General features: G+C 42.8%; 1 protein-coding gene across 4 annotated transcripts in view; it reads right to left on the reverse strand.

The window, feature by feature from the left end:
- Cdc25c (cell division cycle 25C) overlaps positions 1–26,874 on the reverse strand; it is a 48,942-nt gene that overhangs the window by 17,649 nt on the left and 4,419 nt on the right. Inside the window, exons 1-7 of one of the 4 annotated variants that reach the window (XM_070036092.1) lie at positions 23,124–23,134; positions 22,108–22,291; positions 20,701–20,810; positions 17,361–17,406; positions 13,418–13,451; positions 13,227–13,316; positions 4,567–4,722 (exon numbers count right to left, since the gene is read on the reverse strand). In XM_070036092.1, the coding sequence (XP_069892193.1) occupies positions 4,567–4,722; positions 13,227–13,316; positions 13,418–13,451; positions 17,361–17,406; positions 20,701–20,810; positions 22,108–22,280 (609 nt within the window). In that variant the 5' untranslated portion in view covers positions 22,281–22,291; positions 23,124–23,134. Of the gene's footprint in view, positions 1–4,566; positions 4,723–13,226; positions 13,317–13,417; positions 13,452–17,360; positions 17,407–20,700; positions 20,811–22,107; positions 22,905–23,123; positions 23,135–26,874 lie in introns of those variants that run through there. The other 3 variants (XM_070036091.1, XM_070036093.1, XM_070036090.1) reach the window with 3 other exon arrangements.

Genomic DNA, 26,874 nt, shown 5'->3' on the forward strand with positions numbered 1-26,874 from the left:
TGCTCTTTCCTCTACTTTTGTTATGTGTGGTTTATATACAACCAGGGTGACCAACTTCAATCACAGTTTACCTGGGACTTTTCCAGCTTTAGCATGGAAAGTCTCATCTTAGGAATCTCCTCAGTTCTAGGCATCTTACTTAAGGTATTTTAATATGTCATGCTTCAGAGGCCTTCCCTTATTAAATATTCCTTCAATTAGACTATTTCAGCTCCCATTTTGTTTCCTTCATCATACACAAATAGTGTAATTGCTAAGTTACATTGTCTGTTATGGAAGACATTGGCAATTTGGCTGCCTAGAATCCTATTTTACTAAAATCTAAAGTTAGGTGGGATGCAACCTTGACTTCTGGTAAGGAGGCCAAGGGAGATACATATTCCCTATATCCATTCAAGGCAACTAGATACTGAACTGTGAAGAGTAAAACAGAAACATAAGATATGTTAATTATTTGGGGGTGTAATTGGAGTTTGAACTCAGAGTCTCACATAGCTGAGCCATGCCTCCAATCCAGCTTTTTTCTTTTTTGGTTAATTGGAGAAAAGTCCTGGACTCTTCTGTACAGGCTGTTTTTAAATCTTGATCCTCATATCTCAGCCTCCTGAATAGCTAGGATTTGAAGCTTAAGCCACATCATATCGTAGATGGCATAATATAGTAGATGGCAGCAACAGCCAAGAGTATAAAAGTCCAGTGGTAAGCCGGGTGCTGGTGGTTCACGCCTGTAATCCTAGCTACTCAGGAGGCTGAGATCTGAGGATTGCGGTTCAAAGCCAGCCCAGGCAGGAGAGACCGTGAGACTCCTATCTCCAATAAACCACCAGAAAACCAGAAGTGGCACTGTAGCTCAAGTGGTAGAGCACTCGCCTTGAGCTGAAGACCTGAGGGACAGTGCCCAGGCCCAGAGTTCAAGCCCCACGACCGACAAAAAAAAAAAAAAAAAAAAAAAAAAAGTCCAGTGGTAGCTTAGACCATGTTCCACAGGAGGAGGCCAGTAACAGCAGTACTGAGCATCCATCCAGTAAGTGGGAGCATCCTGAGCCTGAGTACTATGTTTCCATGTTTTGGCTCAGCCTTACCTTTTGTTTTGTTTTTTATTTTGGGTCCGGTCGTGGGCCTGAACTCTGAGCCTGGGCGCTGCCCCTCAGCTCTTCAGCTCAAGGCTAGTGCTCTACCACTTAAGCCACACCACCACTTTTGGCTTTTTTTTTTGCTTATGGGTGCTGAGGAATCGAACCCAGGGCCTCAAGCATGCAAGGAAACGCTCTACCACTGAGCCACCTTCCCAGCCCCAATAAAAAAATTTTTTAAATATATAAATGCTAGTCTGTTTTAGTCACCACTGAACCACCAGTACCTAACACTTAACAGGACCTCAGTAAAAAATAAATAAAATAAATAAATAGTTTTGAATTGGATGAATAAATCACTATGGGGGGCTGGGAAGGTGGCTCAGTGGTAGAGTGCTTGCCTTGCACGCCTGAGGCCCTGGGTTCGATTCCACATAAGAAAAAAGCCAGAAGTGGTGCTGTGGCTCAAGTGGTAGAGTGCCAGCCTTGAGCTGAAGAGCTGAGGGACAGTGCCCAGGCCCAGAGTTCAGGCCCTATGACCGGACCAAAAAAAAAAAAAAAAAAAGACTCAACAGCAGTCCAAAAAGAAAAAAAGGAAAAAAAAAGAAATCACTATGGTTAGCAAAAAAAAGGAAGGAAGGAAGTAAAGAAAAAGAAAAAAAAAAAGAAAGAAAAGAAAAAGGTTAGTCTACAGGGCTCTCAAGTGAAAAGCCCTAAGTTTAAATCCCAATACTGCCAAATTCCCCCCCCCCCCCGCCAAAAAAAAAATAAAACAAGGAAAAAGAAATAGCCTTATGAAGAACACTCCACTTCAGTGGAGTGAAACTTGGATGATGCTTCCCAAGGGCATGTGGAACCCCAGTCACCAGGATACATGATGCAATGGAAAGTGGTTGATTCTCCCACTGTTCTGGTCACCAACACGGCACAGTCTACTCTTGGAAATGACTGGATCTTCTCATTTCTACTTTCCATACTACTTAACATTCTGTTTTGGAGGACTCCAAAGTTATACTTTCACAGTGCCATGGCTTGGGTGCCATGAAATGAGCTAATTCTCTGCCACATGCTTCTACCAAGATGTCTCTCATGCTTCAGGCCAAAAAGCAACAAGGTTGATGCACCATAGACCAAAACCTTCAAAACTATGAGCCAACATAAACTTTCCCATTTCTTTTATTTTAGTTGTTTTATTGTTATTTATAAAGGTGATATATACCGGGGCTACTGTTCCATAAGTCAGGTAATGAGTATATTTTTTTGGAAAATGTTACCCCTTCCTTTGCTCTCTCCCACTTTTTCCCTCTTGTCCTCACCCACTAAAAAAAATTATTCATGTATTTATTTCTCATGGTAGCATTAAACCCAGGGTCTTGCACTTGCTACAAGTGTTTTACCAGTTGAACCATGTCTCTAGGCCAAGGGTCTTAATTTTTTTCAACTATTTTTAATTAGTTTATATTATACCAGGCTAAATTTTATTATTACATTTCTAAACATATTTACAATGCATTCCAATCAATCTCACTTCCTTTACATTATCCCTTACTATTTCACTTTTTTTTTCTGGTCCTGGGGCTTGAACTCAGAGTATGGGAGTTGTCCCTGAGTTCCTGTTCAAGGCCAGCATTCTACCACTTGAAAGACAACTCCACGTCTGGCTTTTTAGTGGTTAAGAGTCTCAAGGACTTTTGCCCAGGTTGGTGTCAAGCCATGATCCTCAGATCTCAGATTCCTGAGTAGTTAGGATGAGTACGAGTCACAAAGCCGGACGCCGGTGGCTCACGCCTGTAGTCCTAGCTACTCAGGAGGCTGAGATCTGAGGATCGCGGTTCAAAGCCAGCCCGGGCAAGAAACTCCATGAAACTCTTATCTCCAATAAACCACTAGGAAACTGGAAGTGATGCTGTGGCTCAAGAGGTAGAGTGCTAGCCTTGAGCTGAAGAGGTGAGGGACAGCGCCCAGGCCCAGAGTTCAAGCCCCACGACCGACCAAAAAAAAAAAAAAGGAAATGGAAGCCAAGCACTTGTGGCTCATTGTTTTTTGTTTGTTTGTTTGTTTTTTGTCAGTCGTGGGGCTTGAACTCTGTGCTTGGGTGCTACTCCGGTTTTCTAGTGGTTTATTGGAGATAAGAGTCTCACGGACTTTCCTGCCCGGACTGGCTTTGAACCATGATCCTCAGATCTTAGCCTCTGGAGTATTACAGGTGTGAGCCACTGGTGCCCAGCTTGTATTTTAATTTTTACAAGGAAGAATATATTCAAGTATAAAGTATGAAGTTAAAATGTATATAGTGAGCTGGGTGCTGGTGGCTCATTTGTAATTCTAGGTGAGGTCTGATGCGTTCCATTTGAAAGAAGCCCAGGCAGACAATCTGAGAAACTCTATCTCCAATTAACTAGCATATGTCAGACTGAAAGTATGATTCACACGATAGAGCACAAGCCATGAGTGAAAAACGCTGAGGGAGAGTATGAGGCAGTAATTTCAAGCCCCAGTACCAGCAACAACAACCCTCCCCCCAGAAAGTGGAATAATAAAAATAGTAATTTTTTTCAGTTTTATGTGAGGTATAGTGGACAAAAATTGCATAATTCTATTCATACATGCAATCTATCTCTAAAATCAAATTAACACTACAATCAAATCAACACATCCTTTACCAAACAGCTACTATTCATGTCTACATACATATGCATGAGATGAGCACAAAAACTTAATATTTTTCATATTTACAACAATCCTATGGAAAATTTTTGCTATGTTGCCCAATTTATAAATGAAAAACAAAGGTTTATTCACTGAGGCAACATTAACTGCCTTGCAAATAGTTATAACAGGAGTAAATAAGAGAATAAGAACTAAAACAGGTGTTCTAATTCCACTATAGCCTATTTATCTTGTAAAATGAACAAACTTAAAAGGTACTAACACCCAGATTTGTTTAAAAGTTGATTCAAAAATGCCTCAGAAACTATCTTTGGCATATTAGTACATAGCTCTAAAGGCCATAAGCTTCAGATACAGGGAGGATAAAAAGAAATAGGCAGGCAGATATACTACAATAATTTCAATTATCATGTTTGGTATAGTTCGTCCACTACCAGATTACATTGATGATGAGCTTCTCAAACTTACTAACTGGAACCTGCCTACCCAGGAGTAAGATGTCCACAAACAACCACACATACCTCTAACACACTACTAATCAGGTAGCTCTAAGTCTAATGATCATGTCTATTTTCATTTTTGTTTTCATAACAAGGTTCCTCTTTGTAAACCAAGCTGATCTTAAACTCAATCATTTTGCTTCTATCTCTCAAATGCTGAGATTATAGGTATGCACGATTATTCCCAGCTCTAAAACCATGTCTTCTTGATCTCTGTAATACTAACATGTGGGACAGTGGCTGAAACATTATTAGACACACAATATTGTTTACTCAAAAATAAAATGAGGAAAATGCAAAGATATCATCAGATAGTACTGTACCTTGATGTCTTCTTCATCTTTCAAGGAAAAGTCAGTCAATTCTCCTGAAATCCCTTCTATCATGTTGTCTTCTAGTTTTGGATTTTTATCCAACGTTGAAACTGCAGTAATGGGACTGCCTAGATATTTCATTTCATTTTCCAAGATTCCATTGTTCTGTCAAGTATATTAACAATATTAAAACGTATCCAGAACTGGGTGTGGTGAGCTATACTTATAACCCAGAATCTGAGAGGCTGAGGAAGGAGGATCCAAAGTTCTGGACTACTCTTGGGCATATAATGAGACCTTGTCTCAAAAACAAATGAACAAAAAACAAAAATAAACAAAACACTTCCCATGCCTATTTAGGACCTTATCTTAAACCATACAAAGATTGACTTAAAATACATAAAAGACTTGGCAGAAATATAGCTCAAATGGTGGAGCCAGCTGCAAGCGTGAAGTCATGAGTTCAGCCACAAAATATACAACATTAAAATATTTTTTTCTTGGGGCTGGGAAGGTGGCTCAGTGGTAGAGCACTTGCCTTGCATGCCTGAAGCCCTGGGTTTGATTCCTCAGCACCACATAAGCAAAAAAGAAAAAAGCCAGAAGTGGTGCTGTGGTTCAAGTGGTATGCGCTAGCCTTGAGCTGAAGAGCTGAAGGACAGTGCCCAGGCCCAGAGTTCAGGCCTCACGACCGGACCCAAACTATATATTTTTTTTCTTTTTTTTATGCCAGTCCTGGGGCTTGAACTCAGGGCCTGGGCACTGTCCCTGAGCTTTTTTGCTCAAGGCTAGCACTCTACCACTTGAGCCACAGCACCCCCTTCCAGCTTTTTCTGTGTATGTGATATGAAGGAATCAAACTCAGGGCTTCATGCATGCTAGGTAAGCACTCTACCACTAAGCCATCTTCCCAGCCCTAAAAAAATATTTAAATGCAAGAGCTGGGCTCACACCTGTAATCCTAGCTGCTCAATTGTTTGAGGTCTGAGGATTGTGGTTCAAAGCCCAGCCCAGGCAGGAAAGTCCATGAGACTCCCCAGTTGCCCAGCAAAAAACTAGAAATGTAAGCCAGGTGCAGGTGGCTCATGCCTGTAATCCTACTCAGGAGGCTGAGATCTGAGGATCACGTTCAAAGCCATTCTGGGCAGGAAAGTCCAGGAGACTCTTATCTCCAATTAACCACCAGAAAACCAGAAGTAATGCTATGGCTCAAGTGGTAGAGCTTACGCTTTGAGGTGAAAAGCTGAGGGACAGTGCCCAGGCCCAGAGTTCAAGCCCCTTGACCGACAAAAAACTAAAACAACAAACACCTGGAAATGTATTAAGGTTCCAATGGTAGTATATCATCAGCCTTCTGAGTAAAAGCTAAGAGAGTCTGCCTTGACCCTGATTTCCAGCCCTAGCACTGGCACAAAAAAAGAAAAAAAAAAAAAAAAAGGAACTGAAAACAGTAACTCAAAGTTATAGATAATTTTTTTTTGTGGTCCTGGAATTTGAAATCAGGAGTTTATACTTGCTAGGCAGGCAGTCTATTAATGAACCACTCCTCCAGATTTGTATATTCTGTTCACAGCAGCATTACTCACAATAATCAAAAGATAGAAACAATTCAAAATGTTTAATACATTCACATGACATCACTAGTTTTTGGGGGGTTTTGTTTTTGTTTTTGTTTTTTCTGATACTAGGACTTGAATTTAGGGCCAGGGCACTGTCCCTTAGCTTTTCACTCAAGATAGGCACTCTACCACAAAAGCCACAGTTCTATTTCTGGGGGTTTTTTGGTGGTTAATTAGGGATAAGAGTCTTATGGTCTTTTCTGCCTGGGTTGGTCTCAAACTGCAATCCTGAGATCCCAACTTCCTGAGTAACTAGGATGACAGGCATGAGCCACCAGCACCCAACTTAAATATTTTTAATATAAAACAAAATATTTCACTTGTCTAATTATTAACATTTTAAATGATGACAAAGCTATAAGAAATGGATTACTCATAAAAATCTAAATTCTTAGGGGGGTACAGGAATGGAGGGAGGTAGGGTGAACAAATGGAGTCATGGTATTCAATATAAACTATGTAAAAAATGAACTAAGCAACTTGTGGGCAGAAACAGGAGGGAGAAAATGGAGAAAAGCAAAGAAAGGGGTAACATTATCTAAGAAGCATTATAGTCATTACCTGACTTATGGAATTACAATTCATTTTACAACTCCTCAATAATAACAATAAAAAAAACTCTAAATTCTTGTAACCTTTCAAAAGAGGAATCTGGAGTATACATCAAAACCACACACACACACACACACACACACACACACACACACACACACACACAACCACACACACACACACACACACACACACACATTTGTTTGGTTGTTTGGTTGGTTGGTTGACGTTTTTTATGTTGTTGTTGTTGTTCCAGGAGTGGCTCTTGAATTCAGGGCCTCATGCTCTTTCTTAGTTTTGTTCTGCTCAGAGCCAGTACTCTACCTCTCAAGCTACTCCTCTACTTTCAGCTCTTTACTAATTAAATGAAAGTAAAAGTTTCCTGGAATTTGTTTGCTTGGGCTTGCTTTGAACCAGGATCTTCAGATCTTAGCCTTCTTAGTATCTAGGATTTCAGGCATGAGGCACTGGTGTCCAGCTCAAAAATCTTAGTTTTTTTTTTTTTTTTTTGCCAGTTTTGGGGCCTGAACTCAGGGCCTGGGCACTGTCTCTGAGCTTCTTTTGCTCAAGGGTAGCACTCTACCACTTGAGCCACAGTACCATTTCCAGCTTTTTCTGTTTATGTGATACTGAGGAATCAAACCCAGTGCATGCTTGGCAAGCACTCTACCACTAAGCCATATTCCTTCAAAAAAAAAAAAAAGTTATTTTCTCTTGGTCAGTCATGGTATTTGCACTCTGGGCCTAGGCACTGTCCCTGAGCTCTTCAGTTCAAGGTGAGCACTCTACCACTTCCGGTTTTTTGGTGGTTAATTGTAGATAAAAGTCTCACCATCTTTCCTGTCTAGGCTGGCTTTGAATCTTGATCATTAGATCTCAGCCTCCTGAGTAGCTAGGATTATAGGTGTGAGCCACAGGCTCCAGGCCAAAAAAAAATTCTTTTTTGGGTGGTCATGGGGCTTGAACTCTGGGCCTGGGCGCTGTCCCTCAGCTCTTCAGCTCAAGGCTAGCACTCTACCATTTGAGCCACAACACCACTTCTAGTTTTCTGGTGGTTTATTGGAGATAAGAGTCTCAGAGACTTTCCTGTCCAGGCTGGCTTTGAACCATGATTCTCATATCTCAGCCTCCTGAATAGCTAGGATTACAGGCCTGAGCTACTGGTACCTAGCCCCAGGCCAAAATTTTAAACCTAGTAATTATTGTTCCAATTCTATGTGAAATACAAAGATTAATGCTCAAGAATTTGCAATATTATTTGTTAAAGTAACATGTGAATATATCTAAGTGTCCAATAAAATAAAGTATAGTGTATTTATTTTTAAAGTCCTTTAAAATAATATTTGCAAAGAAAAAATATATTCACACAAAACACATATTCATACAAAAGTGCAAAAAAATCCCTAAAGTTTGCAATATTAGAAAACAGAAACAAATGGCCTGGAGAAATAGTTTACTGGTAGAACACAGCTTAGCATGTTTCATGTCCTGGTTCCATCCCCAGCACGAAAACTAAACAAAAAAAAAAAAAAAGTAGGACATCAAATTTTATGTCTGGAGCTGGGCATGATGGTATATACCTATAATCCAAGTATGAGGGAGGCTAAAGCAGAAGAATTTTTTAGTTAGAAGCCAACCTGCGATTCATAGAAACACCATGCCTCAAAAAGTACAAACAAAATTTTTAAAAATTGAGGGGCTGGGAAGGTGGCTCAGTGGTAGAGCACTTGCCTTGCATGCCTGAGGCCCTGGGTTCGATTCCTCAGCACCACATAAGCAAAAAGAAAAAAGCCAGAAGTGGCACTGTGGCTCAAGTGGTAGAGCACTAGCCTTGAGCTGAAGAGCTGAGGGACAGCGCCCCGGCCCAGAGTTCAGGGCCCACGCGCGGACCCAAAAAAAAAAATTTTTTTTAAATTGAATATCCAATATGACCTTAGCTTTGTAAAGCCACATTAAATGAGGTAACATTAATTCTGTTTTTAGGTAGTAGCTTTGTCTTTCCTATACTTTTTTGTTGTTGTTGTTTGTTTTGCTTTGTTTTTGGGGGGGGTCTGGTCGTGGGGCCTGAACTCTGGGCCTGGGTGCTGTCCCAAAGCTCTTCAGCTCAAGGCTAGCACTCTACCACTTGAGCCACAGTGCCACTTCCGGCTTTTTTCTTTTTGCTTATGTGGTGCTGAGGAATCAAACCCAGGGCCTCAGGCATGCAAGACAAGCGCTCTACCACTGAGCCACCTTCCCAGCCCTCTTTCCTATACTTTTGTTTTTTTGTTTTGTTTTTTGTCGGTCATGGGGCTTGAACTCTGGGCCTGGGCGCTGTCCCTCAGCTCTTCAGCTCAAGGCGAGTGCTCTACCACTTGAGCTACAGCGCCACTTCCGGTTTTCTGGTGGTTTATTGGAGATAGGAGTCTCACGGTCTCTCCTGCCCGGGCTGGCTTTGAACCGCGATCCTCAGATCTCAGCCTCCTGAGTAGCTAGGATTACAGGCGTGAGCCACCAGCGCCCGGCTTCTTTCCTATACTTTTAATGCCACTTTCATAATGAGCACATACTGCTTTCACTATGGAGAGGAAAAAGAATAAAGAAGTGGTGGCACACACCTGTAATTCTAGCATGTAGCTGGGGCAGAAAAACAAAGAAAGGAAAGAAGGAAAGAAGGAAGCAGGCTGGACACTGGTGGCTCACATTTAGCTTACAGGAAGGGCTGAGATCTGAGGATGGAGGTTTGAAGCCAGCCAGGGAAGAAAAGTCAAGTCTACAAGACTCTTATCTCCAATTAGCCAGCAAGGGAAGGTGTGTGTGGCTGAAGTGGTAGTACCAGCCATGAATTAAGAAGTAGAATTGTCTGAGTTTAAGCCCCAGTATGTGCACACATACACACGCACATGCATGCATACACACACACACACACACACACACACACACACACACACACACACACACACACACACACACACACACACACACACACACACACACTAACTAGGACAAAAAATGGCTGGTGATGTGGCTCAGCAGTAGAGTGCCTAACTAACTCAGGCACTCTGGTTCTGAGTTTAAACTGATACAAGAAGCAAGGAAGATTGAGAGGAAAGAAGGAAGGAGGGAGTGAGAGAGGAACCGTCACCCCAGCTATTTAGTAGGCTGAATCAGAAAGATAACGAGTTCAAGAACACAGGAATTCAAAGCCAGTATGGGTGACAACAATAACAAAATTTCAAAAAAAGATTAAGAAGAAGAAAAAGAAACAAAAGGGGAAAAAAGGCCTTAGGAAAAAAATGTTTCCTGGGGCTGGGAAGGTGGCTTAGTGGTAGAGTTCTTGCCTTGCATGCATGAGGCCCAGCACCACATAAGCAGAAAAAGCTGGAAGTGGTGCTGTGGCTCAAGTGGTAGAGTGCTAGCCTTGAGCCACAGAGAGGCTCAGGGACAGAGCCCAGGCCCTCAGCTCAAGGCCCAGGACTGGCCAAAAAAAAAAAAAAAAAGTTTCCTTATTAAATGTAAATTAAAAAATTAGAAGACATCTGGTTCTTATTTTTCCTCTACTCTAACTTTACTTGTCCAACCTCTTTTCAGCTTAGAAAAAGTCAGTTATAAATCCAGAGTTGCTATACAATGCTCATGGTACCCCAATTTACTGTTAAGGATCATATTCAATGACTCACCAGCAGAGAAAGGGGAGACACATGAAGCTCCCCTAGTCTTCTTTGAAACCTCAGGTTTCTAGATGCTTGCCACTCCAAGGATTTTAAAGTGGTGCTTTCCCAAATAAGAAAAACTGCACTCTAACACTGAGTCACCTTCCCAGCCCCTCAGCTCAATCTTTTTATGTATCTAAAGATGGGATATGAAGGACTGACTTCTGCCTATTCCCCCAGGTCAAGCAAGGCACCAGGTGCTCGCTCACATGCTTGTCTAAGCATGCAGGTCACTCTGACCTTGGCTTAGCTGAAAACCCCCTCACTCCAGGCACAGTATTCCACTCAGGGCCTGGCCAAGAACATCACAGCTTGGCCCCCACGAGACCACAGCCCATTTTTTATTTTCTGCTTCCTGTTAAGACCCATATAAACATGGCCCCAAATCCAGTCCCTCACACAACCTCCAAAACCCGTGGGAATGTATGTGCCCCTTGCTGACAACAAACTTTCCTAGCCTGTTAATAATCGAGTCCCACCTCTTTCCATTCTCCTCCATTTTCCTAACACTTATAAAACATATTAAACGTATATTCTAAAGCTACAAATAGCTGGGTGCCAGTAGCTCATGCCTGTAATCCTAGTTACTCAGGAGACTGAGATCTGAGGATCACAGTTCAAAGCCAGCCCAGGCAGAAAAGCCCGTCAGACTCTTTTTTTTTTTTTTTTTTTTGTCGGCCGTGGGGCTTGAACTCTGGGCCTGGGCGCTGTCCCTCAGCTCTTCAGCTCAAGGCGAGCGCTCTACCACTTGAGCTACAGCGCCACTTCCGGTTTTCTGGTGGTTTATTGGAGATAGGAGTCTCACGGTCTCTCCTGCCCGGGCTGGCTTTGAACCGCGATCCTCAGATCTCAGCCTCCTGAGTAGCTAGGATTACAGGCGTGAGCCACCAGCGCCCGGCCCGTCAGACTCTTATTTCTAGTACACAACACAGAAAAAGCCAGAAGTGGGGCTGTGGCTCAAGTGGTAGAATGCTAGCCTTGAACTGAAGAGCTGAAGGACAGTACTCAGGCCCAGAGTTCAAGCCTCATGACCCACAAAAATAAATAAATAAAATAAAAATAAAAATAATATGAATTTGATATCTGGCATGTTGATTTGTTCAAGAGGATACTAATTTATTATCACAAGCAAAAAGGACAGAAAGGGAAAAACCAGCTTGGGATGAATTGTTAAAAGATGATTATAAAGACAAACAATACCTATAGTACTACATCAAGAAAAGGCTAACCAAAAATAAAAAAAGAGAGAGAGAAAAAAGTCTAATCAGGCTGGGTGCTGGTGGCTCATACCTGTAATCCTCACTACTCAAGAGGCTAAGATCTGAGGATCAAGGTTCAAAGCCAACATGGTCAAGAAAATCCCCGTGAGATTTTTTGTTTGTTTGTTTTTGTGTTTTTGGGTCCAGTCATGGGGCCTGAACTCTGGGCCTGGGCCCTGTCCCTCAGCTCTTCATCTCAAGGCTAGCAGTCTACCACTTGAGCCACAGCGCCACTTCCGGCTTTTTTCTTTTTGCTTATGTGGTGCTGAGGAATCTAACTCAGGGCCTCTGGCATGCAAGGCATGAGCTCTACCACTGAGCCACCTTCCCAGCCCCTCCCCATGAGATTCTTATCTCCAATTAACCACCAAAAAAACAAAAGTGGAGCTGTGGCTCAAAGTGGTAGAGAACTAGTCTTGAGCAAAAGAGTTCAGGGACAGTGCCCAGACCCTGAGTTCAAGCCCCTTGACCAACAAAAAACAAAAGGAAGGAAAGGCTGATGAAAACAGCCAAACACAATCGTGTATCTTTCCGATGTAAAATAATAATAATCATAATAATAATAACCATAGCTAAAATATGGAACCAACCCAGATGCCCCTTAGAAGATAAATGGATCAAGAAAATGTGGTATATGTATACAATGGAACTCTATGCCTCCATTAGAAAGAATGACATTTTAAGGGGCTGGGAAGGTGGCTCAGTGATAGAGCGCTTGCTTTGCATGCATGAGGCCCTGGGTTGGATTCCTCAGCACCACATAAGCAGAAAAAGCTGGAAGTGAGGCTGAGGCTCAAGTGGTGAAGTGCTAGTCTACAGCTGAAGAGCTGAGGGACAGCACCCAGGCCCAGAGTTCAGGTCCCACGACCAAAAAAAAAAAAAAAAAAAACAGAAAGAATGACATTTGTTAAGAAATGGAAAGACTTGGAAAAAATTATATTAAGTGAAGTAAGCCAGGCCCAGATAAACATAAGTCCCATGGTTTCTCTTATTTTGCACTAACTAGTATATGTCTAGGACAAGCAGAAAAGGTCTGTACAAAAAACAAAACAAAAAAACAAAAAACAGCCAAGTGCTGGTGGTTCACACCTGTAATCCTAGCTACTCAGGAGGCTGAGATCTGAGGATCATGGTTCAAAGCCAGCCCAGGCAAGAAAGTCCTTGAGACTCTTATCTCCAATAAACCACTAGAAAACCGGAAATGGCGCTGTGGCTCAAGGGGTAGAGCACTCACCTTGAGTTGAAGAGCTGAGGGATAGCGCCCAAGCCAAGAGTTCAAGCCCCACAACTGACAAAAAAAATACAACAAAGAAAAGATTCCCTCCTCCAGTTTGTCTAAAATACTGATACACACACACACACACACACACACACACACACACACACACACACACACACACACACACACACACACACACACACACACACACACACACACACACACACACACACACACACACACACACAGAACTTTAGGTCTCATAAAATGAGTTCAATCAAAGGGGAGAGAAAACCCACTAATATTCCTGTTTCCATTAAATACTCACATTTTCTTTATTTGTAGATAAACTACACATCAAATCTTTCTTTCGAAGGTCATGATCCAAAGCATTTGGTGTGCTACAAAAAAGCTGTGCCTAAAAGACACATTCAGCATTCATAAGCCATAGATATGTTAGAAACCTTCTGCCTCTTAGCCAAGAAACAAACTCAAGCCCACAAAAAAGGGGCTACTCACTATGTTGCCTTTCATAAGGTCTTGGCGATGATTCCTGCAGATTAAAACAAAGCATGGGTTAGGTAAGCCTTAAATACTGTTTGGTTTTTTTGTTTTCTGTTTGATTTTGGTCATGGGGCTTGAACTTTGGGCCTTGGTACTGTCCCTGAGCTTGTCTGCTCTACCACTTGAGCCACAGCTTGTGGTTTTTTGGAGATAGGAGTCTCACACTTACTTGCCCAGGCTGGCATCGAACCATGATCCTCAGATCTCAGCCTCCTGAGTAGCTGGGATTACAGGCATGAGTCACTGGCGCCTTGCTTGTTTGGTTATTTTTTTTTAAGCTGTTGAGACATGCCAGTTTTTTCATTTGTCCATTCTAGGAGCCATAATCATAATTGGTTTCTTTTCAGAAACAATACATAAAGTACTTTTAATGGTAAATATAAAAATTCAAGCCAGGCACTGGTGGCTGATGCCTGTAATCGTAGCAACTCAGGAGGTTGAGACAAAGTTTATGAGATTCTTATCTCCAATAAACTACTCATAAAAAACCAGAAGTGGGATTGTGACTCTAGTGGTAGAGTGCTAGCCTTGAGCACAAAGAGGCTCAGGGACAGAATCCAGGCCCTGAGTTCAAGCCCTAAGACCAGAGGGAAAAAAAAAAAAAACAAACTTGGTAACAGTGGCTCATGAGGCTGACTTCTGAGGACTGGGATTCAAATCCAACCGAGGCTAGAAAATTCATGAGACTTTTACCTCTAATTAACCACCAAAAAGCTAGATGCACAGCTGTGGCTCAAGTGGTAGAGACATTGAGCAAAAAAACTAAGTGTCAATGCCCAGGCCCTGAATTCAAGCTATAGAACTGGTACAAAAGTAAAATAAAATAAAAAGAACTCGAAAGATGTCTTGGAGAGGGCTGGGAAGGTGGCTCAGTGGTAGAGCACTTGCCTTGCATGCCTGAGGCCCTGGGTTCGATTCCTCAGCACCACATAAGCAAAAAGAAAAAGGCTAGAAGTGGCGCTGTGGCTCAAGTGGTAAAGCGCTAGCCTTGAGCTGAAGAGCTGAGGGACAGGGCCCAGGCCCAGAGTTCAGGCCCCACGACTGGACCAAAAAAGATGTCTTGGAGAAAAATCACTCATTTTGGAAGTAGAGGTGTGGCTAAAGTGATAGAGAATAAGAGCTTTGAATGAAAAAAGACAAGCAAGTAAGAGTGCGAAAGCCCTGAGTTCAAGCCCTAGTATATCCACCATGTCCTCCTCCCCTCAAAAAAATATAGGCGCAAGTAACTCATTCCTATAATCCTAGCTACTTATGAGGTTCCAATCTGAGGATCAAGGTTCAGAGCCAGCTAGGCAAGAAAAGTCCATGAGACTCTTATCTCCAATTAACAAGCAAAAACATAGAAGTATGGCTCAAATGGTAGACTATCACCCTAAAGAAAAAAATTAGAGGAGGCCCTGAGGCCCAATACTAGCACATACTTGTGTGCATGGCACACACTAACACACACAAAAGCACTTACTTCACTTTTTTTTTTTTTTTTTTTTTTTTAGTCATGGGGCCTGAACTCTGGGCTTGGGCACTGTCCCTCAGCTCTTCAGCACAAGGCTAGCACTCTACCACTTGAGCCATAGCACCACTTCCGGTTTTCTAAGTGGTTTATTGTAGATAAGAGTCTCACAGACTTTCCTGCCCAGGCTGGGTTTGAACTGTGATCCTCAAATTTCAGCCTTCTGAGTAGCTAGGATTACAGGTATGAGCCATGGTGCCCGGCTTCATTTCACTTTAATACCTACATATATAGATGGGCATCAAAGATGAATGAGGATTTCATTTTGTAACTCCAAATGGCCTTGACTCTGTGTGTATATGTGTGTATGTGTAGTACTAGGGTTTCAACTCAGGGCATCAAGCTCATTAGCTCATTCTGTTTACTTGCTCAGCTGGCACTCTACCACTTGAGCCATGCCTCCAGCCTGTTTTTTTGCCAGTTATTTTGGAAAGGAAAATCTAATGAACTTTTCTGCCTAAGATGACTTAGAACTTACTTTCCAGTTCTCAGTCTCCAAAGTGGCTAGGATTATAGATCTGAGTCTCTGGCACCTGGCATTCTGTAGCATTTTTCACCATTTGACTTACTATATACTTCTGTACGTGTATGTGTGTGTGTGTGTGTGCATATGCACGCATGCATGCATGCATGAGTGCCCGTGCCAATACTGGTGCTTGAATTCAGGGTCTAGGCACTGTCCTTGAGCTTCTTTTGCTCAAGGTTAGCCCTCACTACTTGAGCCACAGCTCCGCTTCCAGCTTTTTGGGTGGTTAATTGGAGATAAGACTGTCACAAATTTTCCTGCCTAGGCTGCTTTGAACCACAATCCTTAGATCTCAACATCCTGAGTAGCTGCTTACTTCTTCTATATATACAATTTACTAGTCTTGACTATTACTCACATTGACTATTGGAGACTAATTATATATATAAGTTCTATCTATCTATCTATCTATCTATCTATCTATCTATCTATCTATCTATCTATCTATCTATATGATATCATTCCTTCTAGGATTTCATCTAGGCTACACAGTTAGGACATTTAAAGCAATTCAAAGACAGTAGAGGTGATGCAAATTAAATAGTCTTAGAAAGCCTTCCCTTATACACTAAAATGGCACATCTGTAAACAAAGATTTTCTGGGAGGTTGGTTGTGGGGCTTGAACTCAGGGCATGGGTGCTGTCCCTGAGCTCTTTTGCTCAAGACTAGTGCTCTACCACTTTGAGCCACAGTTCTACTTCCAGTTTTCTGGAAGTGGTTAATTGGAGATAAGAGTCTCACAGATTTTCCTGCCCAGACTGGCTTTGAACCACGATCCTCAGATATTAACCTCCTGAATAGCTAAGATTACAGACAAGAGCCACCAGTACCTGGCTTTTAAAAAGATTTAAATGACTAATTTACAATAACTTTAAAAAAGAGTTTAAAATGAGTGTGTATTCTTTACATTTTATGATTTCCAGAAAGGAAATCATAGTTCTAATAACAGACATAAAATGCTGGAGCTGAGTACTAGTGGCTCAAGCTACTAAGGAAGCTGAGTTTGAGGATCTTGGTTCAAAGCCACTTCAGGTAGAAAAGCCCAACAGAGGGCTGGGAATGTGGCTTAGTGGTAGAGTGCTCACTTAGCATGCATAAAGCCCTGGGTTGTATTCCTCAGTACCACATATTTAGAAAAATCTGGAAGTGGCGCTGTGGCTCAAATGGTAGAATGCTCGAGCAAAAGAAGCTCAGGGACAGTGTCCAAGCCCTGAGTTCAAGCCCCAGGAGTGGCAAAAAAAAAAAAAAAAAAAAAAAAAAAAAAAAAAGCCTAACAGACTCTATCTCCAATTAACAAGCAAAATGCTATAATGGAGGTATGGCTCAAGTGGTAAAATTCTAGCTCTGAGCAAGAAAACTGAGGGAGAGCTTGAGACCTTGAGTTCAAGGTCTCGTACCAGCACAATAAACAAACAAACAAACAAATAAATAAAGTATCTGGTGTGTGTTGGTACATTTTCATGTAATCCTTGCAATAATATTTATGAGACGTGTTATCTCCATGCTATGAATAAAGAAACTGCAGTCCAAGAAACTTGTCAGTCATATTTGAATTAGTGAGCCCAAACTCCCTCATTCTAGACCCTGAGCCCTTAGTCACTAAGTACTTGCAGCAGTGTAGTCTGCCATTTTTCTACATTGTTTTTAAAGATAATTTTCATTGTGCATGAGAATAGCTTTCATTTCACAACACCATTTAGATCAGGATAACTTAAAAGCTATTCAAGGTTAGAATCTAGCCCTTGAAGCCCACTTATACCCTAAATGAAATGTTTTGTATTCTGCAGAGCTTACATAGGATAAAATTCCTTGATTGGTGCTGGAAGGCTTTAGCAGGGATTCATTTAGCAACAAAACTTACATTCCAGCTAACTGTACTTCCAGAGGTCCTGAAGAATGCAAGAGACCTACAACAGATAGATATGAAGAAGAAGATATTATTCTTGTGCATGCATCCTACATTCCTCTGATTTTCTTCATTACCAGTAAGCCACAGTAATTTCTAAGGCTGAACTCTTTTTTCTTTTTGTCAGTCACCAGGCTTGAACTCTGGGCCTGAACACTGTCCCTGAGCTCTTCAGCTCAAGGATAGTGCTCTACCACTTGAGCACAGCGCCACTTCTGGTTTTCTGGTGTTTATATGGAGATAAGAGTCTCATAGACTTTTCTGCCTGGGCTGGCTTTGAACCAGGATCCTCAGATCTTAGCCTCTTGAGTAGCGAGGATTATAGGCGTAAGCCAGTGGCACCCCACTCTTGAACACAAAGCTTCTCAACTAGTACCCATTTCATGGAATAAAGTACCAAGGTACAAGGTACAACACCATGAGAACTTAAGAATTTACATGTGTCATCAAAAGAAAAAAATGTGAATAACAGCACACTATGTAAACCTATGTAGGTTTTGTTTCTTAAGTAGAACAGAAAGTTTATCACTCAAAAAAACCTGAACCTGCCGGGCACTGGTGGCTCATGCCTGTAAATCCTAGCTACTCCAATAAACCACCAGAAAACCGGAAGTGGTGCTGTAGCTCAAGTGGTAGAGTGCTCGCCTTGAGCTGAAGAGCTGAGGGACAGCACCCAGGCCCAGAGTTCAAGCCCCATGACTGACACACAAAAAAAAAACCTGAACCTTGCCCATAAAATTGTAACCCTTCTGTATGGTATTTTCACAATAAAAATTTTAAAAAAAATCTGAAATTAGCCAGATACCAATGCTTCATACCTATAATTCCAGCTACTCAGAAAACTAAGAGCTAAGAATCAAGTTTTCAAACCAGCCCAGGCAGACAAATACTCGAGATTCATCCTCGATTAACCAGCAAAAAGTCAGAACAAGAGGTGTGGCAAAGGGATAGATTGCCAGGCATGAGTGAAAAAGCTGAGAGAACAAGGCCCTGAGTTTCAAGCCCCAGTACAGCAGAAAGAGAGAGAGAGAGAGAGAAACAAAGAAACAAAGAAACAAGCCGAGTGCTGGTGGCTCACGCCTGTAATCCTAGCTACTCAGGAGGCTGAGATCTGAGGATTTCGGTTCAAAGCCAGCCTGGGCAGGAAAGTCCGTGAGACTCTTATCTCCAATAAACCACTTGAAAACTGGATATGGTACTGTGGCTCAAGGGGTAGAGCGCTCGCCTTGAGCTGAAGCACTGGGACAGCGCCCAGGCCCAGAGTTCAAGCCCCACAACTGACAAAAATAAAAATGAACGAAAGAGGGGCAGGGAAGGTGGCTCAGTGGTAGAGCGCTTGCCTTGCATGCCTGAGGCCCTGGGTTCGATTCCTCAGCACCACATAAGCAAAAAGAAAAAAGCTGGAAGTGGCGCTGTGTCTCAAGTAATAGAGTGCTAGCCTTGAGCTGAAGAGCTGAGGGACAGCTCCCAGGCCTGGAGTTCAGGCCCCTTGACCGGACCAAAAAAAAAAAGAAAAAAAAATGAAAAAGAAAGAAAGAAAGAAAGAAAGAAAGAAAGAAAGAAAGAAAGAAAGAAAGAAAGAAAGAAAGAAAGAGGAGCTGGGAAGATGACTCAGTGGTAGAGCGCTTGCCTTGCATGCCTGAGGCCCTGGGTTTGATTCCTCAGCATCACATAAGCGAAAAGGAAAAAGCCGGAAGTGGCACTGTAGCTCAAGTGACAGAGTGCTAGCCTTGAACTGAAGAGCTAAGGGACAGCTCCCAGGTCCTGAGTTTAGGCCCCACGACTGAACCCCCCCCCAAAAAAAAGAAGAAAGGAAGGAAGGAAGGAAGGAAGGGAAGGAAGGAAGGAAGGAAGGAAGGAAGGAAGGGAAGGAAGGAAGGAAGGAAGGAAGGAAGGAAGGAAGGAAGGAAGGAAGGAAGGAAGGAAAGGAAGAAAAAGCAAAGAGAAAGGGAAGGAAAGGAGAGAAATTAAACAAATATTACAATGACTGACTAGTGTAGCATTCCTTTTGGGCACAAACCTATAAATCTAGTCATCAAAGTCTGTCTTTTCTCCCACCCACCCCCAACCCATGCCAGCAGTACTGGGGTTTGAACTCAGGGCTTTGCCAGCAAGTACTTTACCTTTTAAGCCAAGCACTGAGCCCTTTTTCCTTTTAATTATTTTTCAAACAAAGTGTCATGTTTATGCCTGGGCTTGGCTATACCATGATACTCCTATTTATGCTCTTTCTTGCATAGCTGCGATGACAGGTGCATGCCATCATGCACAGCTTATTAGTTGATGTGGAAGCAGGTGGTCTTGCTAACTTTTTGCTTAGAGTAGCCTGGAACCACAATATGACTGACCTCTCTCTGTGAGACACTTCTGGATTTTTGGTGGATAATTGGGTATAAGCGTCTCATAGACTTTTCTGCCCACGATGGCTTTGATCCTCAGATCTCAAGCCTCCTTGAGTAGCTAGAATTACAGGTGTGAGCCACCAGTGCCAGAGGGTTTTTTTTTTTTTTTTGTCAGCCGTGGGGCTTCAACTCTGGGCCTGGGCGCTGTCCCTCAGCTCTTCAGCTCAAGGCGAGCGCTCTACCACTTGAGCTACAGCGCCACTTCCTGTTTTCTGGTGGTTTATTGAAGATAGGAGTCTCACGGTCTCTCCTGCCCGGGCTGGCTTTGAACCGCGATCCTCAGATCTCAGCCTCCTGAGTAGCTAGGATTACAGGCGTGAGCCACCAGCGCCCGGCTCAGAGGGTTTTTTTTTTTAATATTGGTTTCTTTGCCTCTAATGAGATAAAACTAAGGCACAAAAACTTCTCATATCTTTATTCATTCATTCCTGCCAGTAATTAGTCAAATTTTGTTTGTAATTAGTCAAAATTAGTCTTTGAGCCTTTTTCAAATGCAGTACAACACCTATTAGTATTTTTCTTTTCCCATTGACTCAATCATTCCACTAAAACATCCTGATAACCCACAAAATTCCAGCTGTCTAGTTAGGATCTCTACTTTTACCAACTTGCATATCTATCTATCTTATCTTTTCCTTAAAAAGATATTCTTCCGGGGCTGGGAAGGTGGCTCAGTGGTAGAGTGCTTGGCTTGCATGCCTGAGGCCCTGGGTTCGATTCCTCAGCACCACATAAGCAAAAAGAAAAAAGCCGGAAGTGGTGCTGTGGCTCAAGTGGTAGAGCGCTAGCCTTGAGCTGAAGAGCTGAGGGACAGCGCCCAGGCCCAGAGTTCAGGCCCCATGACCGGACCCAAAAAAAAAAAAAAAAGATATTCTTCCCATTAAGCCCTTTACCTTCTTTCTCCCTACCAGTTTCATCAAGGTCTGAAGAAGTGGTAAGCTGAGTGGCAGACATCTCCCCACTGCTAAGATTCGAAAGATCAAGGCAACGTTTTGGTGTTCCTCTGTTGAGATATAATAATTTACCAAGATCCTCATTAGTATATAATATCCTTTAAAAAGCTAAGGTCTGTGATCTTCATTTGAAATACCTCTCCATGATTATCTCCATGACTTGCAAAATATAAACACTATTCAAATACATTTAATTGCTTTTATGTCATTGGAAAAAAACTTTTTTTTTTGTTTTGCTGGTCGTGGGGCCTGAACTCTGGGCCTGGGCACTGTCCCTCAGCTCTTCAGCTCAAGGCTAGTTAGTGCTCTACCACTTGAGGTATAGTGCCACTTCCAGCTTTTTCTGTTTATGTGGTGCTGAGGAATCAAACCCAGGGCCTCATGCATCCGAGGCAAGCACTCTACCACTGATCCAACTACCCAGCCCCAGAAAAATACTTTTTTATGGTGGTGGTAGTACAGAGGTTTGAACTCACTTTGAGCCATGCCTCCAGCCCGCTTTAAAAAGATTGTTTTCAATTGTTTCAAAGTTTGTTGACTGAGTGGGATCTTCACCTCACATTCTCTCTGTCCCATTTACCATGAACAAGATATTTGATTTCTCCCTGGAGTCCCTAGTATTTTTCAAAAATAGTTATTTGCTAGTGATGTATAACAACATAACAGGACCAGAATTTAAAGTACAATAACACTAAAGAGATCAAGTCATATAATGTAACAGATGTTTCAGACTTTTTTTTCCAGACACCATTATTTAATTCTCACAAGGTTGGAAGACATTATTCCTACTAAGACAGGAAACTAGTATTACTTCTGTTTCACAGAATAGAAGCTCAAGGCAAAGGAGCACACAGACAAGGGCAAAGCTGGGACTTTAAACCCTGATCTGTGAACTAGGATAATTAAACATGTTGGAAAAGGTAAAGGAGACAAGGTATAAAAATAAAAGTGGGGGCTGGGAAGGTGGCTCAGTGGTAGAGCACTTGCCTTACATGCATGAGTCCCTGGGTTTGATTCCTCAGCACCACATATGCAAAAAGAAAAAAACCCGGAAGTGGTGCTGTGGCTCAAGTGTTAAAGCGCTAGCCTTGAGCTGAAGAGCTGAGGGACAGTGCCCAGGCCCAGAGTTCAAGCCCCACGACCGGACCCAAAATAAATAAACAAATAAATAAGGAAGTGGCGCTGTAGCTCAAGTGGTAGAGCGCTCGCCTTGAGCTGAAGAGCTGAGGGACAGCGCCCAGGCCCAGAGTTCAAGCCCCACGACCGACAAAAAATAAATAAATAAATAAATAAATAAATAAATAAATAAATAAATAAATAAATAAATAAAAATAAAAGTGGATTTACCCGGACAAAATGCTTAGGTTTGCAGAATCAACAGACCGGGGGAGATCTGAACAGATGGTGAAGGAAGTGTCTCTCTCCAAGAGAAGGTGTAACATCTTCCTCTGTTTAGACTTAAAACGAGATCCTTGGCCAGAGCTTTCCTCCTCTTTTGTGGATGAGTGTTCTGTAGACATGGTCTCCAATGCTTCACCAAGAAAACAGAAAATCCGGCTAAAAGAAGAACATCACAGACCGTTCAGCTTTTCCAATCTCCCCCACTCTTTCCAGCAAGGCCAACGATCGAAACTGGAGGAGAAACTCTTCCAATGAATCACGATTTGGTTTGAAGGTTCAAAATTGCACTTGCAGGCCAGGCCCCAGTAGTTCACATCTGTAATCCTACTTGGGAAGGTGAGATCTAAGGATCACGGTTCGAAGCCAGCCCAGGCAGGAAAGTCCATGAGATTCTTATCTCCAATCAAAAGCAAAAAAAAAAAAAAAGTCGGTGGTGGTGGAGCTGTGACTCAAGTAGCAGAGCGCTAGCCTTAATAAAAAAAAAAAAAAAAACCTCAAAATTGAACGAAAGTGGAAGTTTTCTTGCTTTGGGGCAAACAGCTCGACACTCCTGACCGAAAGAAACTCCAGGAGCACTGGGCAGCTGGCTCCTACTGAGCTCTGCGGCGCCAACCGAGTCTCTAAGCTTTCGTGGCTGCGAGCTTACCTCGTTTGGAGTCAGATTTGCCTTTAGGGAAAGGAAATGTGCAGGGACTGAACACAAGCAAAGATACAAGCGAAAAAGAAAAAAGAAAAGGAAAATCTGAGGGAAAAAGAGGCAAAGTTCAACTCCACAGCCAGAAGACGAAAGCATTCAAACCTTCCGCCCTCCCTACAACCTATCCCCACCGGCCTGTAGTTTGCGTCAACCAATCTCCGCGTGCGCTACTAGATCCCGCCCTCCAGCCGTAGCCAATCCTTAGGTCCGTATATATATATATATTTTAGGGGCGTGAGCTTTTATTTTAAGGGCTTGACCTTACTTAGGAAGGGACTGGATTTGTCCCGCCCCCGGAGATGACGATGGGTCCTCTAGCTGCCAGTCTACTGAAGTGCGCGTAGATCCGCAGGGAGCCTAGAGCACCATTGGTTCTCCTCTGACCAATCACCACCCACTTCTTGTACTCTCAATTCCCTGGGCCCAACCAACCCCGGGAGATTTAAATTGCTGACCGCTAAAGACTATCACTCCCTTGGACGCTGCTAGGAAGGGTTATTTGGAGTGGAGAGTGTTTCTTTTTATTTGCTTTTTTCCCCTCCCTCGTGTTATTTCGCTATATTTTGGTAGCCTTCCGCTGGATATGGAGCATTTGCAGCTGGTTTGTTAGGTGTTAGGGCGAGACAGCTGTGTGTGTTTATGCTGAGCGTCAACCGGGTTGGATGACTCTGTTAGTGCAACTGAAGAACGCTAGGTTATGTGGGTAAAGAGAAATTCTTTCTCTGGGGAAATAAGGGAGTTGAACACCCTTTTATCGTAATCCTTCATTGCCAGTCCAAAGAACCTCAGGACTGAGGTGTAGCTCAAATGGTAAGAGTGCTTGACAATAACGCCGAGGCCCTGACTTTGCTCTTAAGTTTGTGGGAAGGAGAAAATATTAAGGCTTGGCTATTTATAGAAATTTGAACATTGATAAAGTGGTACTTAGGAAATTATTTCATCCTCATTTTCTAGCTTACATTAATTATACCAGGGTGTGGGGTTCATTACTATATTTCCACATGTTTAAATATATTCCAGTCAATCTTATCCCCTCCATCACTCTCTCATTTCCATTCCCTCTTTCCCCAAACAGCATTCATTGTATTACTACTATTATATTTTATAGTACTGGGACGTGCTAAACAGTCACTGAACTACATCCCCAGCCCTTTAAGGGGTTGAGGGTGTGTGTGTGTGTGTGTGTGTGTGTGTGTGTGTGTGTGTGTGTGTGTGTGTGTGTGTGTGTGTGTGTGTGTGTGTGTGTGTGTGTGTGTGTGTGTGTGTGTGTGTTAGGGGTTGAGGGTGTGTGTGTGTGTGTGTGTGTGTGTGTTCGTGTTCCTGAACTTTTTCCACTCAAGGCAAGGACTTTACTACTTGAACCACAGCTCTACTTCTAGCTTTTGGGAAGTTAATTGGAGACAAGTGTCTCATGGATTTCCTGCCCCTGCTGGCTTTAAACCTCGACCCTCAGATCTCAGCCTCCTGAACAGCTAGGAGTACAAGTGTGAGCCACTGACACCTGAAATTTTTGTTTGTTTTTTGGCCAGTCTTGGGTCTTGAACTCAGGGCCTGAGCACTGTCCTTGAGCTTTTGCTCAAGGCTAGCATTCTATTACTTGAGCCACAGTGCTGCTTCCAGCCTTTTCTGTTTATGTGGTACTGAGGAATCAAACCCAGGGCTTCATGCACACTAGGCACAAACTCTACCACTAAGCCACTTTTCCAGCCCCTGAAGGTTTTTGTTTTTGTTTTTTTGTTTTTGGTCAGAGAGCTGTCTCTCAGTTCTTTAGCCCAAGGCTAGCACTCTACCACTTTCAGCCACAGCACCACTTTTGGTTTTCTGGGTGGTTTATTGGAGATGAGTCTCACGGCCTTTCCAGCCCAGGATGGCTTTGAACCATGATCCTCAGATCTCAGCCTCCTGAGTAGCTAGGATTACAGGCGTGAGCCACCACGCCCAGCTCTGAAGATTTATTTTGAAATACTATGAGGATGGTATGCACATAAATGAGACATTGACCATCAATGTTGGGTGATGATAGGAAGGTGTTCATTATATCATTGCTTTTTCATCTGTAGAAACTACTTCCTCAGAAAGATGTGTGAAAAGTCTTTGTGCTCTACGATAGAGATGGTAAGTGTAGGAGTCAGCACAGAGCCTTGTCATGACAGGTAAGTTTGAAAATCAAGCTGGGGAGTTAGGGAATGTGGGATTGGTTGATTTCTGCTTTGATAACTTCTATAGTATGTATCTCTTTTTGAGGGGGGGGCGTCCAGTCGTGGGGCCTGAACTCTGGGCCTGGGCGCTATCCCTCAGCTCTTCAGCTCAAGGCTAGCACTCTACCACTTGAGCCACAGCGCCACTTCTGGCTTTTTTCTTTTTGCTTATGTGGTGCTGAGGAATCGAACCCAGGGCCTGCCCTGAGTCACCTTCCCAGCCCCTATAGTATGTATCTCTTGCAGGTGGGAAATTGAGACAGATGAAGCTGCCTCGCAGAGACATCAGAAGCAGATAGATTATGGCAAGTGCACACCTGGTTATCAGTGCTTTTTGCAGCAGGTCCCCAAGTGAGTACTGTTGTGAATGGTCACAATAAGGATGTCAATCAAATGGTTCTAGTCCAATATCAGGTGATGGAAAGATACTAGTGTCGGACTGTTCTGATAGAAGCATTACTAATTCTCCTGTACTTTAATCTCAAAAATAAGTTTCTGAGAACAATCCAACAAAAAGTAACTCTTCAAATCAGAGGAAACACTAAACTTCTAATTTCCCTAACATTGTTTTATGGGAAAGGGTAAATTATGTCTTTTAAATATATAACAGGGCTGGGAAGGTGGCTCAGTGGTAGAGTGCTTGCCTCGCATGCATGAGGCCCTGGGTTCAATTCCTCAGGACCACATAAACAGAAAAACACTGGAAGTGGCACTGTGGCTCAAGTGGCAGAGCACTAACCTTGAGCTGAAGTGCTCAGGGACAGTGCCCAGGCCCCAGAGTTCAAAGCCCCACAACTGAATATATATATATATATATATATATATATATATATATATCACGCTAGGCTCCAGTGGCTCATGTCTGTAATCCTAATTACTCAGGAAGCTGAGATTTGAGGATCAAAGTTTGAAGCCAGCCTGCTTCTTCGTTGTTTTTGTTGTTGTTGTTGGTGGTGGTGGTGGTGGTTCAAGCTAGTGGGCTTGAACTCTGGGCCTGGGTACTGTCCCTCAGCTCTTCAGCTCAAGGTGAGTGCTCTACAACTTGAGCCACTGTGCCACTTCAAGTTTCCTGGTGGTTAAGTGGAGACAAGAGTCTTATGGACTTTCCTGCCCAAGCTGGCTTTGAACCATAATCCTCAAATCTCAGCCTCCTGAGTAGCCAGGATTACTGACACGAGCCAGCAGCATCTAGCTGAGAGATTCTTATCTCCATTTAATTACCAAAAAAACACCAGAAGTGGAACTGTGACTCAAGTGGTAGAACATAAGCCTTGAGCAGAAAAACAAAAACCTAGGTCAGGGCCCAGGTCCTGAGTTCAAGCCCCAGGACAAGCGCGCACACACACACCAGGTTATGTCAAATATTGTCTTATATCTTGACTTCTGAGAGAGTTGTAATATAACTATCCAGCAGAAAGAATGTTAGGGAAATTAGTGAGAAATTTAATGTTCACTCTGATTTGAAGACTGATTCCCTTTTTTTCTGATCCTACATCTTAGAGAATCCGACTCCTTTATTCACTGTGATAAACAATGAATTGTTTCTTTCTCCTCAACTTTACCTAGACTTGTCTCCAGGACATAGCGACAGCCAGGACTGCACCTTTGAACACCAAACATGAATAGAAGGTACAGCCATTGTTCCTGGAATACCCAGATCAGGCAGTGGAGAAGAGCTCTGCATCTGCATAACTGGGACATCCCCCCCCCCCCCCCCCAGCCAGCCTCTGCAGGGCAAGGGGGTTGAAGGGTGTGTTCACTATCCTTATTTCCTCCCGTGAGTGGTGAGCTGAGCCCTACCATTTCCCACATTACAGA

This window comes from Dipodomys merriami, unplaced genomic scaffold (assembly GCF_024711535.1).
Source record: "Dipodomys merriami isolate MVZ:Mamm:240054 unplaced genomic scaffold, mDipMer1.0.p SCAF_27, whole genome shotgun sequence".
In the NCBI taxonomy this organism is placed as follows: domain Eukaryota; kingdom Metazoa; phylum Chordata; class Mammalia; order Rodentia; family Heteromyidae; genus Dipodomys; species Dipodomys merriami.